Genomic DNA, 17,091 nt, shown 5'->3' on the forward strand with positions numbered 1-17,091 from the left:
GACAGCTCCCCAGGAATAACAATTAACCCCAAACCTTCCGAAGGCCCAGATTCACCATCCCTCCTGAACATTTGTGGATCTACCCGGCTCACCCCCCTCATCAAGGATTACATGGGTCAAAGGTTAAAACGGTCCAGTAAAAATCCCAAAACCTGAGGACGTGTTGAAAATGGAGAAATCCATAAATTCCTCGCCCCTCCACGGCCACCTGCAAATTACATTCCCTTTATCCGTAATACTCCTCCTCATTATGGAGGCCTGCGATTAACAGCATGCTCACACTCGGCCGGGCCGCCCGCACCCTCTCCTTCTCCCCACTCCCCTGCCGGTCTGCGCACGCATTGCGTTTAACATTCCAGGCCCAAGCAAACTTTTGTCATCACTGTGCGACATTTTGTGTTTTCAAAAAAATTAATATAGGAAGAAAAGCGCTATCTCACAGTACAACTGGAGACATTGAGGGTGTAATTTTTTCATGTGTAACATCCAGAGTAAACCCTAAGTAAGGACTTGAGGAAAGGTCTCCACAGGAAAGGTCTCCACAGGAAAGGTCTACAGCCTAGACCTCGCAGTGCTGGAGCTTCAGCACCTCCACTTGCATGGGACCCGCCCTGCTGACTCTCCTGTTCCAGCACATCGTCTACTTGCCGTCGCCATTAGCAACGGTGGCCCAGTTTAACAGGATACTATATGTCCAACCCCCGGTGAAACCAGAATTAACGTTTAGCGGTTGGCATGCAGGTGTTTCGTTCAGGCCCTTAGGATTACTTTGTGCTGTGGTCTAGTCCCATCCAGCACACCTTTCCAAAAAACCCATGAATTATTCAGTGCCGCTGGCGGCGACCCGTGTCCCAAGAACGCCAAAACATAGACCTCTGAAGAAAAGTCGAGAACTAGCACCCGTTCAATCATCCTGTCTTTCCTCTCCTCTCCAGTAAAGAGGCCGCTACCTGTGTAGAGAGATGTGTAATTTTATCCCCACTCAGTCTGTGACTTTGAACTTTGACCACAGTGAAAGTTCTGCTGAAATTCGGATCATGAAGACAGAGCTCACTGTACAGTGTACAGTCATGATCTGGGATACAGGATACCTGCCTAGGTGCCAGTTCTCATTGGCTGAGGCCTTTGGGAGTGTAGAATAAAGCTGTTCTGTTCTGAACGCAGAGATATGGACCACACTGAGATTTCAGGCCCAAATGCCTGACCGTATAACATACAGCTGCAACATCTGCAATGGTGTTTTGTGAAGACCCATTCGATTTCACAGGGCACAAATTCACTGCCTAGATTTAAACAGACCAATCATCACAATTATAAATATTCACAAAAAACTAAACAAAAGGAACCACTTACTGCTTTAAGCTACATTTAAATATTCTTGCCAAAAGCTACCGCACTGCAGAAGTGAAAGTGAAAAGGAAGAATTGAACGAGAACCACAAGCACTTGATTTGACACCACAAACTAGAGAGTTTCTTCCAAATATCTCCAGGAGAAGTTCTCATATTCGGAGGTTGGGATTCCTCCACCCGCAGCCGGCAGGCTAGACAAGGACGTCGATGTTAATACGGATTCCTCTGGCAGGGAGCTGTCCCAGTCAAATACTAGCCCCGCCACCCTCGTGGGAAAGTGTCCTCCGACTGTTCAGGTGTCGGTCAGATCCCTATCCCACTTCAAGGCTCGTCTCTGTCCACAGAGCGTCCGAGGTCCCACTGGGTGCGGGATCCGATTGTAATCACTTGATAGCTGAATGACTTTGGTGTGCGGGAAAGCATGTGTGTGCGTGAGCGTGTGTGTGTGTGTGTCAGCCCCAGAGAGAACCTCAGACACACATAACAACCTCTAAGGGGCTGGGAACTATCCTAAAATGGATCCATCGTTTTCCACTGTCTCTGACAAGACCTTCTCCACCTCTGCCAACCAACGAGAACAATTTGATGACAGAGAGTGTAATTCCCGAAGAACTTTGAAAACAAAAAGGCGTCGCTAATTCTGGAAAGGGCGTGAGATGCTGGAGCAGTCGGTCACTTTACTCCACTTCTCACAACAAGAGTGCTTAGGAAACATCGGGGCTTGAGAGAAACACCCATCTATCATCTACTAATCCTGATGTGGGTCATGGGGGGGGGCAGGGAGGAGGCTGGGACCTATTCCAGGAAGCAGGGGCAACATTGCTTGGGGGACGGACACACACACACACACACACACAAACACACACACACACACACACACACACACACACACACACACACACACACGTTTCGAATCCCCAACCCTGAAGGCGTGAGGCTGCAGTGCTTCCCATCTCGCCTTTCTGACGCAGTAACAAACCCATACAGCGCTCCATCCCTGAGCACGAAGATCAACCAAAGAGCAGGAATCCAGCACGTTTCAATTCTGGCAACAGGGATAAATTCTGGACCCCCTGCTGGTAGAGAGAAGCCCAGATAAGACTCAGTCACTCTTAAGCTTATATTCCTGCCATATGGACCTGCTCCTAGCTTTCCACGGCACGCGTGCACTCGACTGACTGGGGGGAGCCGGCGTCCTTCGTAGTCGGGGCTTTGATCTGCCACTTTAATTGTGCTGCCCGGTGACATGCGATGTCCGAGGGAAAAAAATAATAAAAAATTGGCCGGCTGCATTCCGGAGAGCGTGCTGGACGCACTGCAGGACAGCGGGAGCATTCCTGCGGTCGTACAACAGACAGCTCCCGGGCAGATAGAGAGGGAGGAGGGAGAGTATGCAGGACTGACCGGTGACTGGCTCAGTCAGCCAAACGCTGTAGGGCAGTTTCAAACCCCCACCCCCCCGTAAGTGAGTCTGTCCCCTTAGGAAATAAGGGTAATCTCAGCCTTTTACGAGACAGCCACCTTCACACAAACTTATTTTTTAACCACAGTAAACACAATAAACACTGGTAAGAAAATTACTTCCCTGAGGCACAGGGGAATCTCAGACGCTGTGGCTCCAGCGAATGCCCCCCCAAACCACCCCCACCAGCGCTTCAAGGGGAGGCTGAAGTGATCTGCACCTCGTCTTGCCTATGCTGCCGTTCCTCGATGCTTTTAAGAGCAGCTTCCTTGTGTATACAACCGTACACAAACTGGAGGTAAACATCCTGCCTGAGGGGAGAACAGCAGAAGGGGCACTTGGACGGATCAATGCTGCACACTTAACCACCATGCCCCCTGCTGGCCTCTGCCATTAATGGCGTGTGTAAGGACGAACATGAGAGGATTTCAGGTTAGTCAGAAGTACCAGCTGGCAACCCTTGTGGGGACTATTCTAGCCCAGATGGACGGTTTATCCTAAGCCTAACCCTAACCCTACCCTTAACCTCTGTGCCCGTATTTTCCCCAAAGCAAAAAAGGCCGAAGAGCAGCAAAAACCTGGTGTGAAGGTCAACTTTCCAAAATAAGGGTAACCTGATTATCATTACAGAATCTCAGCCTCGTTCAGCCTCATTTATAAGGTAGATAGGAGATAATGATTACAGCACGCCATGCTCTGTGCGTGTGTGTGTGTTGGGGAGAGGGGGGGGGCAGTGTCCTGGGTCTCAGCTCTCCACAGCTGCGAGCACATCTGGGGGTGCCATTAGCACAGCATAGCAGACGGCACAGAGAGGGGAGACCTCTCACGTGTGCCTGCCAGACAATTTGGCGAAGGAGCAGAGAGCAGACAGGCGTGACAGCAGACGGTCACACCGACCGGGGATGCGGCGGAACATCAGTTTGCCTACATTCACACATTTAAAGGCTACTAACTAGCCGTGAGCTGCGGGGATTACAGACTCCCAAACACTGAGCACCATCTCGGATGACTGGCAGCGCCGAGGTGCATGGCGTTACCTGGGGTCCAAGAGGAAGGCCACCACAGCAGAACCACAAGGATAACCTAAGGGGGCTTAGCGAATGTAATATTGCTGGGCGGACATTAACAAAGGCCTCGCTGCAGCAAGGGATTATGGGAAGCATCAGCCAGGGCACTCCACTGTCTCTCCAGCCCCCCCCCCCCCCGATACCTCTCGATGTCATTTTTCTTGCTCACGACATGGGGGGCATCAGCTTTGCTCTACCACTCCATGGGCTCCCCGCACAGCAGAGTGCTTCCAGGCCGCCACCCCCTGGCAAATCCACATTTCTGCTCTGGTTCCACCATCTACACCAGGGCTCCCCGGTCCCGGTCCTGCGGGGTCAGAACGCCACGCGGCTTGCAGATTTCCCTGCTGAAACACATCTTTAATCAGCCAATTACCAGGTTTAGGAGGCGTGTTCCAACAGGGGAATCTGCAAACTGTTGAATTCTGGCACTCCGGGACAAAAACTGGGGAGCCCTGATTTATACGCCTGATTTTACTTCATCACAAAGCGATGGCAAGAAAGAGAAGGAAAGGAAAGAAAGAGAAGGGAAGGCAAGAAAGAGAAGGAAAGGCAAGAAAGGCAGCTACACAACAACATGCCATCCATCTATATCAATCTGATGACCCAGACTGACAGATGCCTTAATATCGCTCTGAAAATGAAAACAGTTAATTATGAATACAAAAATCAAAGTGATCACCTGCATTAGAAACTATAGTATGATACTGAGCAGAATGAGGTGAAAAGGATGGTTTTATTACACGTACTTTCATGAAGACACCCAAAGATGGAAAATGGACCCAATATCACAGGAAACGAGCCTCTATAGTGATTTACACCATTTTTACCGCAGCAGAGAAAAATGCATCGCATTTGATTGACCTCTAAGCCTCCAGCGGGCCTAACGTCACTGCGCCTGGGCTGCCCCTCAACCGAGAAGGCATGTGCATTAGCTTCAGAAATGCAACTCAGGTTAACACGGCACACAATCACATGTATGTACCGTGTGGCGTTTTCAGTGCACCTAAAGGTGACTCTCGTTAGGCATAGTGACGGGGGTTTGCCACTGCAGAGTACCACCTCCTCGTTCCCATGGTAACCCCTCTTTTGTGACTTAGGTCAAGGTCCATCCCGTACCGGAAATGGATGCTTCAGTCTCCCCCACATTGGGCCCATGTCCAGCCTCTCTGTTGAAATTCCCTTCAGGTTCGACTCGCTCTCGCTGGAAATTAAAATAAACGAGCGAAAATACGGTGCATTCCGGAACGTCTCCCCATCGTCAGTCCCCAGCCTCGCGCCGTTCCTTATAAGGGCCGGAATTCCCCTCATATTTCCCAAACTCTGCCTACTTATCAGATGCGGCTTTCAGGAGCGATTCTCCGGGCTGAAAAATCTCTCCTCCTGGATGCATATCTGGAGGAAAATAAATACCCATCAGGCTCCTCATTAAATTCCTAATCGACATTAGTCTGTGAAAGGAGGAGCTGAACAGCAGATCAGGTTAAAGGACGAACCAGAAGCGTCAAAATAAGGATTAATGCTTTCTGCCGCATTAAAATTCACGGCGCTCTGTAATTAGACCATAGGCAGTAATGCAGCCCTCTGGTTATACGCTTGTTCATAATCCCTGGCTGGTTCTGGTGGGGGGGGGGGGGGGGAGCAAGGTCCCCGTCAACAGGCCTGTATCCAAGCTACACCCCATAACGGAGATTAAGATGATTAACTTGCCTCCATTATTGCCAGCCCCCAATGCAATAAAAATGGCAAATTGAGAGCGAAGTGGGGGCCGCTTAGCATTTACTTAGTGGGGCTGTGTGCCCTGGCAAAACGAAACTCCTGGCGGTTTACAGGAAGACGGGAGCTCATATCGTGTCGCTTAGCAAAAGGTGCGTGGAAGGAGTGGGGCTGTATTAATACTTCTCAGGCTGCGCTGTTATTGTTAGACTTGTTACAGCAAAGGTCTGTTTCGGTTTAACGCGTCAGCGGGTAGAAACACAAATCGCACTCAAAAAGTACAATGATTCACTTGTGCATTTACCCTGCCGATTCGCGCTTAACTGAGTTTCCTGATATTTTCTAAATGATCCTATATAATGAAGGAGAGGAGGGCAGCACTGTGGCCCACTGGGCAAAGGTTCACACCTCCTGCATTGGGGGGTAAAATCCCAGCTCGGTGTGGAGTCTGCATGCTCTCTGAACTGGTCTCTAAATTGCACGTCGTGTGCCTGTGAATGTGCACCCTGGGGGGCACTGAGCCCCCACCCAGGGCATGCCCCGTGCATCCTGGGACAAGGCTCACATGACCTGAAACAACTGTTTTGTGTCATGCATAATGTTCATTGTAGCAGTATTCATGAATGATACGTTTCATTTTAAAGTTAAGATCAAAAGTACACTTTACTCTCGACTTTACTCTCTACCAATAGGACAGAAAATCAGCGGGTTGGTTCTCAGCCTGTGATCAGAAGGTCAGTAGTTTGAACCCTAGGTTCAGCAGACTGATATCACCGTTGGGCCCTTGAGCAAGGCCCCTAACCCCCAATTACTCCAGGGGAAAAAAAACGTTTGTAGATAAAAACATCTGCTAAAGAAATAAAATGCTTGCTTGTGTGGTCAGGAATTTCTTTTTTTCCTCCTTCTTCAAAGCCAGTAGGGCAGTACTATGGTTCATATATCACTCTTGAGGTATAAGCAGAGGCTCGTCCTCGAAAAAGTGATGATAAAACTGCTTTTGCACAGTTCATACAATTGATGGTATTTGCATTTAATGATTACACATAAACACTTTGCACAAAAAAAAAACCCTGAATTTCTCTACAGAGCATAATGCTCACAAAGAGGAAGCTCCGTCACAGGCCAGAGGCACGCACCAAATTAGACCGGTATTTTGGTAAGCGTGAGAATGAGCAGAGGTGTGAAACCAGCAGCAGGTTCGAATGGGCCGCAGGATCCAGCGGCTGAACTGAGGAAGTCCAGGAAGGGGCACGGACGTCACACCGGCACGAAGGAAGCCATTACTCAAAGCGGGGGCATACCCCCTGCCTTCTGGGGGTCACAGAGACCCAAAAGGGACGGTCAAAGGACAAATGCCACATGGCACTTCCGGCATGGCTCCGTAGGAAGAGTACTCTTAGGTCGGCTTACGGTAAGACCTCATGATCAAAGGAGAAATGACCTGAATGAAGGCGAATACTCCTGGGCGACCATTCTGGGGCTTCTGAGTACTTTAAAAATGGCTGAAAACGCATCTTTCAAATTACTCAAAGTTAAGGGCAAAATCTACCGCAGAACAGCTAAGGAACAAGCAAATAAATATCCTTAATAGACCGGGTTATTCCAGATTAGAGTACTATTCTCACTCTGCGGAAAGACTTAAACTGCAGCCGATCCCCAAAGAGCTTCAGAGAGCTTGAGTAAATGTTCCAAGAAAAGGGGGGGGGGGGGGTGAATCTGATGGCAAGAAGCCCCCCCCCCCCAGGCTCTCCCACTCACAGAGGGATAGCACTCCGCCACAGCACGCACGCAGAGAACACGAACAGAACAAATATATTTGTTTTGCGAAACTTGAAATGGTGACTAGGTCTTGAAATGAGGCCACAGCATTCACAGCTATGGAAGTAAAAAGAGGTCAATGACCACATTATAATCCTATGAAAAAGCTTGTATTCTAAATCAAGCATCCTGTCCTTTTTGAAAGCAAACAAACTCAAACTTTTACTTTGACACAAAACAATGTGATACGTCACTCAAAAGCTACTGCACCAAATGTTGAGATCATTTTCATTATTCTACATTTTGGAAAGGTTGCCCGTTTTACACAAAAATCTCATACATATGTACGTAAATGCACCAAATCCCACAAGTATTTCTAAACACACCTAAACATCTACTTGAAGCGATTAAATAGTAACGTGCAACGTTCCCATGTTTTATATACAAAAGTTAAATGACTACAAAACAAAAGCAATTAATTAAGGATTTCAACAGAAGCCTGGGGGGTAGAGTCAAAACATTTCACATAATTAAGCACAAGACTGAATAAAAATTGTCACCATATAACAGTCTCGTGGATAATAAATAATAGTGGGTGTGATATCTTTTGAAGTCCATTATTCACCAACTTCAGTGATCTCAAGCGATACAGTTCACACCGCTATAACTAAGATGCTGGGTTCTCGAGAATTAACCACGACTGCAACCCATCCTGGTGCTGAGATCGCACAGACGCGACGGGAAGCGTCTTCTCGGACTTTTAAAGCCGTAATGGGTAACGTGCCACAAAAAAATTGACCACTGCACGATCATGATCAAGTATACCGCAACTGCAATCAATAAGACGACCCTCAAAAGAAAGCAGTGTGTTGCAGTTACATTAAGGGGTCTTTCCAGTCGTTGCGGTGACCCCTGGTCTCCAGTTTTTCCCATGCCTAAGTGCCCTTGCAGATAAAGTATTCCCAGCAATGCACCCCGACCTTAAGGCCGGCCTGCATACCGGGCTGGGCGCCCGCTTCCTCTGCGCTTATGCGCCCGATAAGCATCTAAAAGCGGCCGCACCAGCCCAGCCCCAGGCTGCCTTTGTGTTAAACATACTTCAAAATAACTGCAAACCACATGCAATATAACCGCACTGGTCATACACATTTTTACATAGGATAGATAAAATGCATACATCTGCCAGACATGTTAAACATAAAAGACTAGCTGTAATGCTTGTTTTGCAATTAACCTTCAAAGACATCTACTGAACGAAAACAAGGTTAGAGCCAGCAATGGATACGAAAAGCCCCCGTCCCAAATAGCCTAGATGCGCACGTACTGTACTGATCGCAGGCAGCCGCCGCACATTTACTGCTCATGGCGCGATGCGAGTTTAAAACCCCGCATAAAGCACTTTAGCGAGACGGAAAGTGGGAAAGAAAACTTACTGGTGCGGTCTACTGGCGCAGCTGGCTTCCTAAAAAGCGGAGCGGAGCTAAAGCACAGATTAAAACGGCAGAGCGGCGGCCGCCCCTCCCTGAGGAAATCACAGCCCCCGTCTACGCGCTGTTTACTGCCCCTGCCCGGCGCTCCCCGCTGCTTCTTCTAATTGGAAACCAATTACTCCCCCCTCGCCCAAAAAATAAAAAAAAAACCTCAAATGTGATCCACTTTCTGCGAGAGAGCGGCGCTCCTGTATAATCCAGTAATTTTTGTCTGCGAAAAGAAAGTGAAAAGAGGAGGAGGGGAGTGAAATACCTAGACCTTAAAAACTCCCCAAAATCCCAGTAAGCTGCCAAAACAGACTCGCAATATGCCCTTTTTTGGTTATCCTTCACGAGGCCTCTGTAAGAAAATCGTCTGTCAGGAACAATCATATGAAATGTTAATCTTGGCGAGAAAAACATGGGGGGGGGGGGGATTTCTGTTTGAATACTTAAAAACGGTGAACCGTGAGAAGGAAAGAATTAAAAAACAAACCCCAATTTAGAGAGTTAAAAACCTCTCAACTTGCACAGCAAAGACGGTGACTTAACCTTTCCTGTGTCTGTTGTGCTTACTTTCTGTTCCGACTGATGAAGACATGTATTTATATTAATTAATCAAACCAGTTTGATAAAAAATAAAATACTGAAATCGTGCTAAACAGATAGTCACTACAGTAACGGCATTATGTAATTGTGAATTTAGAGTTTTCATGGGAAAGGTTTGTGTCTGTTCCACTGAACAATAATGTTTTTGCATTGTCAAGTTTGATATTCAATTTTAGCCCAAAAAAACAGGAGAGCTGTTCTAAAACCCAGCATGCAGTGGGACGGAGGTTCGTGCTTTGTCTGGGCTGTAATGAAGGGTAATGATCATTCACGGTCTAGCCTGGCACTGACGGGCACACACAATTGCAAACACAGCACTGTGCTGCCCCGCCTGTTTAATTAAAGAACAGGCTGTAGGATTTGGTTGGGGTTGGGGTTGGGGTTGGGGTTGGGGTGGGGTGGGGGGGGGGCTTGCATTGCCATGCATGTGATTGGATGCTGTAAGGATGTGAGGCACTTTTCTTAAAGGCTTGTGGCACGGTTTTGCGTTTAGCCGAAGTGTAATAATTAAACGTTTGAGACTTTGGTCATTTCCTGTGGTGCTTTGAGCTCAAAAGATTTATCCTACGGAAACGTCCCACACGAGCTCACATTTTATGAAGTGTCCACAATTTCAAATGGCCATCATATTTTTTTTGTCTTAAACTACACCAGCAGTGTAAGCTCCAGAGTTAAATCTATAATTTCCGGACCAGGATGTGGCTTTTCTCGTCGTCTGTGTCGGCTGGGGACAGACGTGGATTAACAGTTCTGGGTGAATGACATGTTTTTGGGCGTGTCCAGCTGCAAAAAGCAAGACGCTATTGGACAGGAAGCATGAGTGGGCGTGTCCCAGTTGCCTTTCATCTCCAGCTGCATTGGCCTTCATAAGTGCTGCCATGGTGAAGTCAAAATAGTTATTATTTCTGTAATGCACTGGTGAAAATTATATGTAGGTGAATTAAAGTAGCAAAATCTGATTCCAAAGACAATAATAATGACTGAAACCTACTTACTACTAAAGCCAACACCAGGCCTGCCCAACTCTGGTCCTGAAAGACAGTTTGCAGATTCCCCTGTTCAGACACACCTGGTAATTAGCTGCTTAAGGTATGTCTGAGCAGGGAAATCTGCAAACTGTGGTGGAATTCTGGCCCCCCAGGACTGGGGAATCCCGGACTAGACAGTCAGAGTTCTACAGTATGGGCACCATAAACACCAGGAAACAGATAAGAAACAGATGTCAGCTGTGCCAACACCTGGGCTCTCCTATAAGTGGGGGCATTAAAGATCCATCCATCCATCCATCCATCCATCCATCCATTTTTCTGAAACCTCTGAATCCCAACTGGGGTCACAGGGGGGACCGGAGCCCATCCCGGGAACAATGGGCGCAGGTGGGAGCCAACCCTGGGCAGTCGCCAACACACTGCAGGGCACACACACTCACACTTACACAACTACAGGGCCAATTTAGACTCACCAATCAACCTATCCTGCACACTTTTGGACCGTGGGAGGAAATCGGAGCCCCCAGCAAAAATGGGGAGAGCATGTGAACTCCACACAGAAAGGACCCGGGACCGAACCCAGGACCTTCTTGCTGTGAGGCAGCAGTTCTAAACCCATGCATTAAAGATCAGCAACTGTTTTCGGAAGGTTAAATGTACATGCTAGAAATGAGGCCTTGGCATTCACATTTATTTTGAATAAAAATAAAAATAAAAAATGGCTATTTTAACTTCATTACCTCAAAACTTACCCACAACCCTATATGGGGATGAGCGAATGGACATACTCATACTTAGTCTGTACTTATTTGGATTTCTGACGTGTGAGGAGTAGAATTAAATAGGCAAGTGTATCAAATGGCTCTCTCTCAGGCTTAATCCTTAAACGGACATGAATGTCCGTTAACATGAAGGGCTTTAAATCAAAGCCGTGATGACAGATCGTGTGACAGCATGCCGAGGCCCACAGAGCGAGAAAAGAGAACATGATATGCTTGTAACTCATTCAAATATGTAACGGGACATTAAATTAATGACGAACGCTACGCTTTAATTGCACGACGAATAGCCTGCCTGTAACCCCAGCGGCACACTGATAAAATGCACTTTAAACCATGCTGCACTTTCGCCAATTGAGAATTAAGGGATCTGATGCTGTCCTCATGAAGAAGGAATCCAAGACGCGATTTTTATATAACGGAACAAGAAAAACCTCCAGCAAGGTTGGTTTTTGCCAGGTTATAATCACACTTATTTCGAGAAGGGGAGATTCGTGAAGAGAACCCGGCCATAAAAGGATATTTGAGCATTGGTTGCGTTTGCCACTCAATAAGCTGTTACTGTGATGACACTTTGCTCATGAAGCATCATCACGATATCATTAAGGTGGCACCGTTTCCACTGCGTCGTCACCCATTGTGTCTGCTTTGTAAACATCTGTCAGGTGCTGGATCACGCCCTTTATAATTATATACTTAAGTCTTAATGAGATTGGCAGTTGTCAAAGAAAAAAGTTCAGGCAGGACACAAGACACCATCCAAGGCCTTAAACCTGTACTCGATTTGTTCATTGTCTAGCTCTTTGACCGACATGCAACATGTTTGATTCTTTATGCTTTAATGAAATACAGAGTTTAAATGGACTCTGATAGTTCTATAAATACCACACAAAAGAAATATTTATGAGAGGAAATATCATGGTTTCTTTGACCCAACTGCATATGTTACCATCTTTTACACAGAGCTGTATATAGCACTGTGTAACGAAGATATGAAGACTTCAGAAGAGCTAGATTCTTAAGATTAAACATATTCTCATTGAAATATTACTAAAAAGCCTAAATGTCATTGCGATGGCTGTGGCAATTTTAATGACATGATGCTTTTACCCTGGACATATTTTTAATGGTAGGCAAAACATCTGCTTTCAGGAACCTTATTTGTTAAACTTTATAAAGATGCTTTGCAGAATGTTTTTCAATAGTGTGGTGGATGTGTAAGTGCAGGATATCAAATTTCAGAGAAGGTATCATCTATATGCCCTATGTCTTCAATATTAAGCCTATATTACTGGATCCAGTGCTGGGATTTCTGAGGCAAACCAGTCATTTTTCTGAGTGTAAATTCCAGTGTCAACAGTTTTTGCAGAAACCACCAACCCCCACCTCCGGCTTCACCACAGTGACATACAGCTGAGATATGCACCCCCCTCCCTGCTGACCAGGATACGCCAATTCACCCTCCCTTCCTTCAGCTCACTTCCTGCTGCAGCCAGAATCCCTGCAGCTGTGCCTCTGAACACTGGTAAAACTTTCCGGAAGCCTGTCATGAGAGCGTCAGTGGCAAACTGTACCGATGTGTTCAGGTCACTGGATAAGTATGGATTCTTGTTTTTTTTAATCACAAAAATGTTCGATGTTTGTATGTATCTATAGCGTGCCTATTTCTGACCTGTGAATATTGCTTTTTTAAATTTTACATCTGAAACATGACAGTAACTGAGTTTTGTTTACATGTTTGAATTTATCCCCTTCTCGAGTGGTTGTACTCAAAAAGTTATTAAAGTGCATCTGTCCGGAAAGAAGCTGTCAGAAAAAAAATGCTGCTTTAGATGACGAATCTATCATCTATATCATTTGTCATCTGCCATCAATCTGTATGACTGGAGAACAGCCGGGAAAGATCCATCTTTGAAATATCAGTTTCACAATGTTACTGCAACAGACAGTGGGACATCCAGCAGGCTAAGGCAGAGAGGATCACTTTGGCGCCCCCTTCTGGTAATCCAATGCATATCTAGAAATACCCACAGTTTTGTTCCCACTGTAGGCTGATGTTAAAGTGCATTTACAATGAAACACGTGACATGCGGAGAATACAGCCCCCCTCCCACTTCAGCCGTCATCCTTCATCAAGCACGCTGACACTTAAGTAAGAAGCCCTCCAAATCTCAGACTGGAATGGCAGACGTTCTGTTAAATCAGTGGAAGATTTCACCTGCAGACTGAAGAAAGTTCAGGTAGGGTTTGCAAAAACTAAATTCAGGGCAAAGTTACTGATTTTCAGCGTCCAAAAAAGAGAGGCTTATGCTATATTTCAGGTGTTCAGAAGTTATTTTATTGCCTTTATTAAGACATTATAAATACCCACTACTGCGCCACAGTTACTGCTCCATATAACTTTAGAAAGATCTGTTTGAGTGTACTATATTACAGGATGGAAACAAATATATATAAATACATATAAACTTATAATAAATATTTTAACAATAATGTAATCTGTATTTGACCTAACAAAACATACAAACAAGAGCAAGTTACCAGCAGTGAAAAGACCTGAAAGAATGAATCTTGTGCACTGTACCTTCTGCAACTGTAGCCAGTATTCAGCTGGCTGGAGTCTCTATCTGTGTAGAGTCAGGGACTACATTGCATTGACAAATAACTACATTTTCCAATATTTAAACATGTTTGACTCAAGTTTATGATTCTTAAACAGAATCTGAATTGTGTTTCAAATAAGCAAATAATTTAAATAAATAATGTGCCAGTAGAAACACGTTAAAAGTGCATTATGTCGCGGTATCACCAATTTTGGGATCAATTGAAATTCTTAGTTTGATGCAGATATCCTTCAAACAGACATCACGGAAGTCCTAGGCATTATTTTAAAGCGAAATTCCTGGCGGTAGATTACGGAAGGCAGCCAGCATTAATGGGCGACGTTTCGATTTATATAACCAGCAGAACATACTTGTTGCTGGTTCCACTATGTGGACACTGGAGGATGCCAAGCATGTCATCAGTTACCTCACTGAAACAATGGGCATTTTTATATAACAAATACCAGAGGCACACCTATCTTATATGTCTGTGTGTGTGTGTGTATCAGGTTAACAATTAAATCTAACTAAAAAGCATTCAATTCTAAATAAACATGTCCCTGAACTGTGATGTTAATATTTGGTAAGTAAGGGAGACAAAGAAAACGTGGGAGTGGGGGAACGAAAGAGTGCTCGATGTGTAAATACTATGTGCTGCAATTATGGCGATGCGCCACCTAGTGGTTAATTTTGCTAGTGTGTTTTCACCGGAAGTATAGTAGCTGTAAGGCATTTGGCTAAAGTAGTGGTTCTCAATCTCCCCCCCTCCCCCCCCCCCCCCCGCCAGAATGAACCTAAACTGTTTTCAACCTGCCACATTCATTATTAGCCTATTAATGACCATATGAGCCTGATTAAATTAGGGTAAGAATACAAATATTCTGGCGGGGGGGGGTAGGAATATGATTGAGAACCACTGGGCTAAGGTATGAAAATATTTCTGCAATTCATGTGTTATTTTTTTTAAACAATCTAACAAAAACATGTAAACAAAGGATTATGTAACAGGCAGAGCAAATGTGCCTGAAATGTGCATTGAACAGGCTGTCTTTCTTGGATGCCCTACTGAAATCTGTATAGATGTACAGCTTTTGCTGTCAGCATCAGAGTTTATGGTTAGTGGCATAGAGAGGCTGAACCCAGATATATGCTAAAAACATTCTGATGGGTTAATCATGAAACCATGTTAGCACAGTAACCCTAACTATAGGATCCATCCCCATGTCCATTATTTGCCCCCCGGCTTGGCTTTTCCCTGGTCCTCCACCTTTTTGATAGCTGCCTGAATCTTGGCCTGGTCTCCCAGGAGCTGCCGGGGCTTGACTGGACGCAGGTCGCCGTCCAGCTCGAGCAGAATCGGAACGCCGGTGGGCAAAGTGACGCCAGCGATGTCACTGTCTGAGATCCCTATCACAAGAAAAAAAAAACAGAAGAGATTTCCTGTCTGGCTGAGTGGAAGTGAAACAGGAAGAAGACCATTAACTGCAGTACAGCATCATGGGAAGTCTGGTGGCCTTGTTAGAAACTCAGAGAATATGCATCCATCCGCCCACTTCCCTGCTTATTTTTGAACATTAAGGGGATCAAGATTTAGAAGTACAGTGAGTCTCAGAGGTTACAGCTGACTGAAATATAGCTGCCCTTAAAACTTTAAAGGGCATGCACTCCTACAATGTAACATTAACTGCCTGCCCTTTAGATAAACTTATGGCTGCCATTTTAAGACTAAAAACAGAACTCCTTCCAAAACAGGAAATATATAGGCTTAGCTACAGTTAAGTTTGTCCAAGTGTATAGAGAGTATAAAGTGAGCATCTGCAGGTTTGATGGATGTGTAGGGTGACCAGATAATCCATGTCAGGGAGGACACTCTGAGCCAGGACAGGAATTGTAAATTACCATTTCAATTAAAAGGACCTGGATTTCACTTAAACACTAAGTTCTTGCTGTGTGCTGATTGGTCAGTCTCCTATAATCACGCATGTGTCACTAATGCTAATATGAAAAAGCTGGATGAGTCTTTCAGTCAAGGAAATCCCTGACATGGATTATCTGGTCACCCTATGGATGTGGCATCAGTTATGGCTTTCTGAGATACCTTCAAGGTGTTTCAGGAGAGCCCTACAGCTGTTGCCGTGGGCAGAGAGCAGCACTGTTTTCCCACGCTTAATCTCGGGGGCGATTATGTTGTCCCAGTAGGGCAACAAGCGATCCAGCACATCCTTTAGGCTCTCGGCGCGGGGGAGGTTTTCTTTGGGAATGTCACAGCTGTTGTACCGTCGGTCATTGTAGATCTCCGTGAAGAAGGGGTGGGACTCGTCGATGGGGGGCGGAGTCACGTCGTAGCTGCGACGCCACAACTTGACGCGCTCCTCGCCATGGTTCAGGGCCATCTCGGCGCGGTTGAGGCCGATCAGAGCCCCATAATGGCGCTCGTTCAGCCTCCAGCTCTTCACCACAGGGACCCACTCCAGCCCCATGACCTCCAACACCTGCCAGGCTGTCTGCACCGAGCGGCTGAGGATGGAGGTGAACACCATGTCAAACTGGCAGCCCATCTCTTTGAGGAGCCTCCCGCACTCCTGTGCCTCCTTGACACCGTCCTCGCTCAGCTTCTGGTCAACCCAGCTGCAGAAGCGATTCTCTTTGTTCCAGGCCCCTTCCCCGTGTCTCAGGAGGAACAGTCTGTGTTCAGGCATCCCACTGACCCAAGGCAGGAACCCGCACACTCTGCTGAGGGAGCAGAGACGGCAAACAACGACATCAACACCTCGTTCACACACAACGGAGCATCGAAGCAGCGCGCATTGGGGCGCACTACGAGAACTATTTTGGTCAATTTATTTCCCACTGCATAACTTGCTCCCAGAATACCGATTTCCTTTTTCATTTAAGAAAAATACGCAGTTCTTCCACAAAACGAATACAGGTCAATTAACAACTGAAATTCAAAACTGCAGATGTCTCAATATCGGTATATCTACAATAATATTGATTATTATATTAGGTTCATATACAGAATAGCCACATTAGCCCGCTGCTACTTGTAACTTCCCATCTTTGCATCATATCGACAACGAACGACTTTTAATGCTCATTTTCTCTAACACTTCCGGCATTTCATATTTACAAATAAAAGAGATTAATGATTAAATATACCTTATACTGACCCAGTGTCCAGTATTCCGAGCTGTTTCCACGCAAGGCACAGCTGTCAGAATTTTACATTAGCACTTTCGTAGTCCTTTACGGTGTGAGTGGCAGGGTGAACGGACCAATAGAGATCCA

General features: G+C 46.0%; 2 protein-coding genes across 12 annotated transcripts in view; both read right to left on the reverse strand.

Moving 5' to 3' along the window:
* The window catches only part of LOC111843089 (uncharacterized), a 31,024-nt gene extending 21,916 nt beyond the window's left edge, over positions 1 to 9,108 (reverse strand). For 7 of the 8 annotated variants that reach the window (XM_072710071.1, XM_023810321.2, XM_023810325.2 and 4 more), the window contains exon 1: positions 8,788 to 8,988. The gene's annotated coding sequence lies outside the window, so the exon portion shown is untranslated. The other variant, XM_023810319.2, reaches the window with a different exon arrangement.
* A 5,464-nt stretch (positions 9,109 to 14,572) lies between these two features.
* LOC111843107 (bisphosphoglycerate mutase-like) lies at positions 14,573 to 17,061 on the reverse strand. Of its 4 annotated transcripts, none has more exons than XM_023810358.2 (3): positions 16,974 to 17,061; positions 15,902 to 16,533; positions 14,573 to 15,210 (listed from the first exon to the last, which is right to left on the reverse strand). In XM_023810358.2, the coding sequence occupies exons 2-3, from the start codon at positions 16,500 to 16,502 to the stop codon at positions 15,032 to 15,034; spliced, it is 780 nt and encodes a 259-aa protein (XP_023666126.1). In that variant the 5' UTR covers positions 16,503 to 16,533; positions 16,974 to 17,061; the 3' UTR covers positions 14,573 to 15,031. The 4 variants fall into 4 exon arrangements, with proteins under 4 accessions (XP_023666126.1, XP_023666124.1, XP_023666125.1 ...); XM_023810356.2 differs by having other exon boundaries at positions 15,902 to 16,536; XM_023810357.2 differs by having other exon boundaries at positions 16,963 to 17,047.
* Between the last annotated feature and the right edge of the window lie 30 nt (positions 17,062 to 17,091).

The sequence above is a fragment of the Paramormyrops kingsleyae genome, chromosome 3 (assembly GCF_048594095.1).
Source record: "Paramormyrops kingsleyae isolate MSU_618 chromosome 3, PKINGS_0.4, whole genome shotgun sequence".
Lineage (NCBI taxonomy): Eukaryota > Metazoa > Chordata > Actinopteri > Osteoglossiformes > Mormyridae > Paramormyrops > Paramormyrops kingsleyae.

Coding starts and splice junctions, on each gene's coding strand:
- LOC111843107 (XM_023810358.2), bottom strand. CDS start 16,502: ATGCCTGAACACAGACTGTTCCTCCTGAGACACGGGGAAGGGGCCTGG. Junction 15,211..15,901: donor TCTCCTGAAACACCTTGAAG/GTATCTCAGAAA, acceptor TTCTTGTGATAG/GGATCTCAGACAGTGACATC.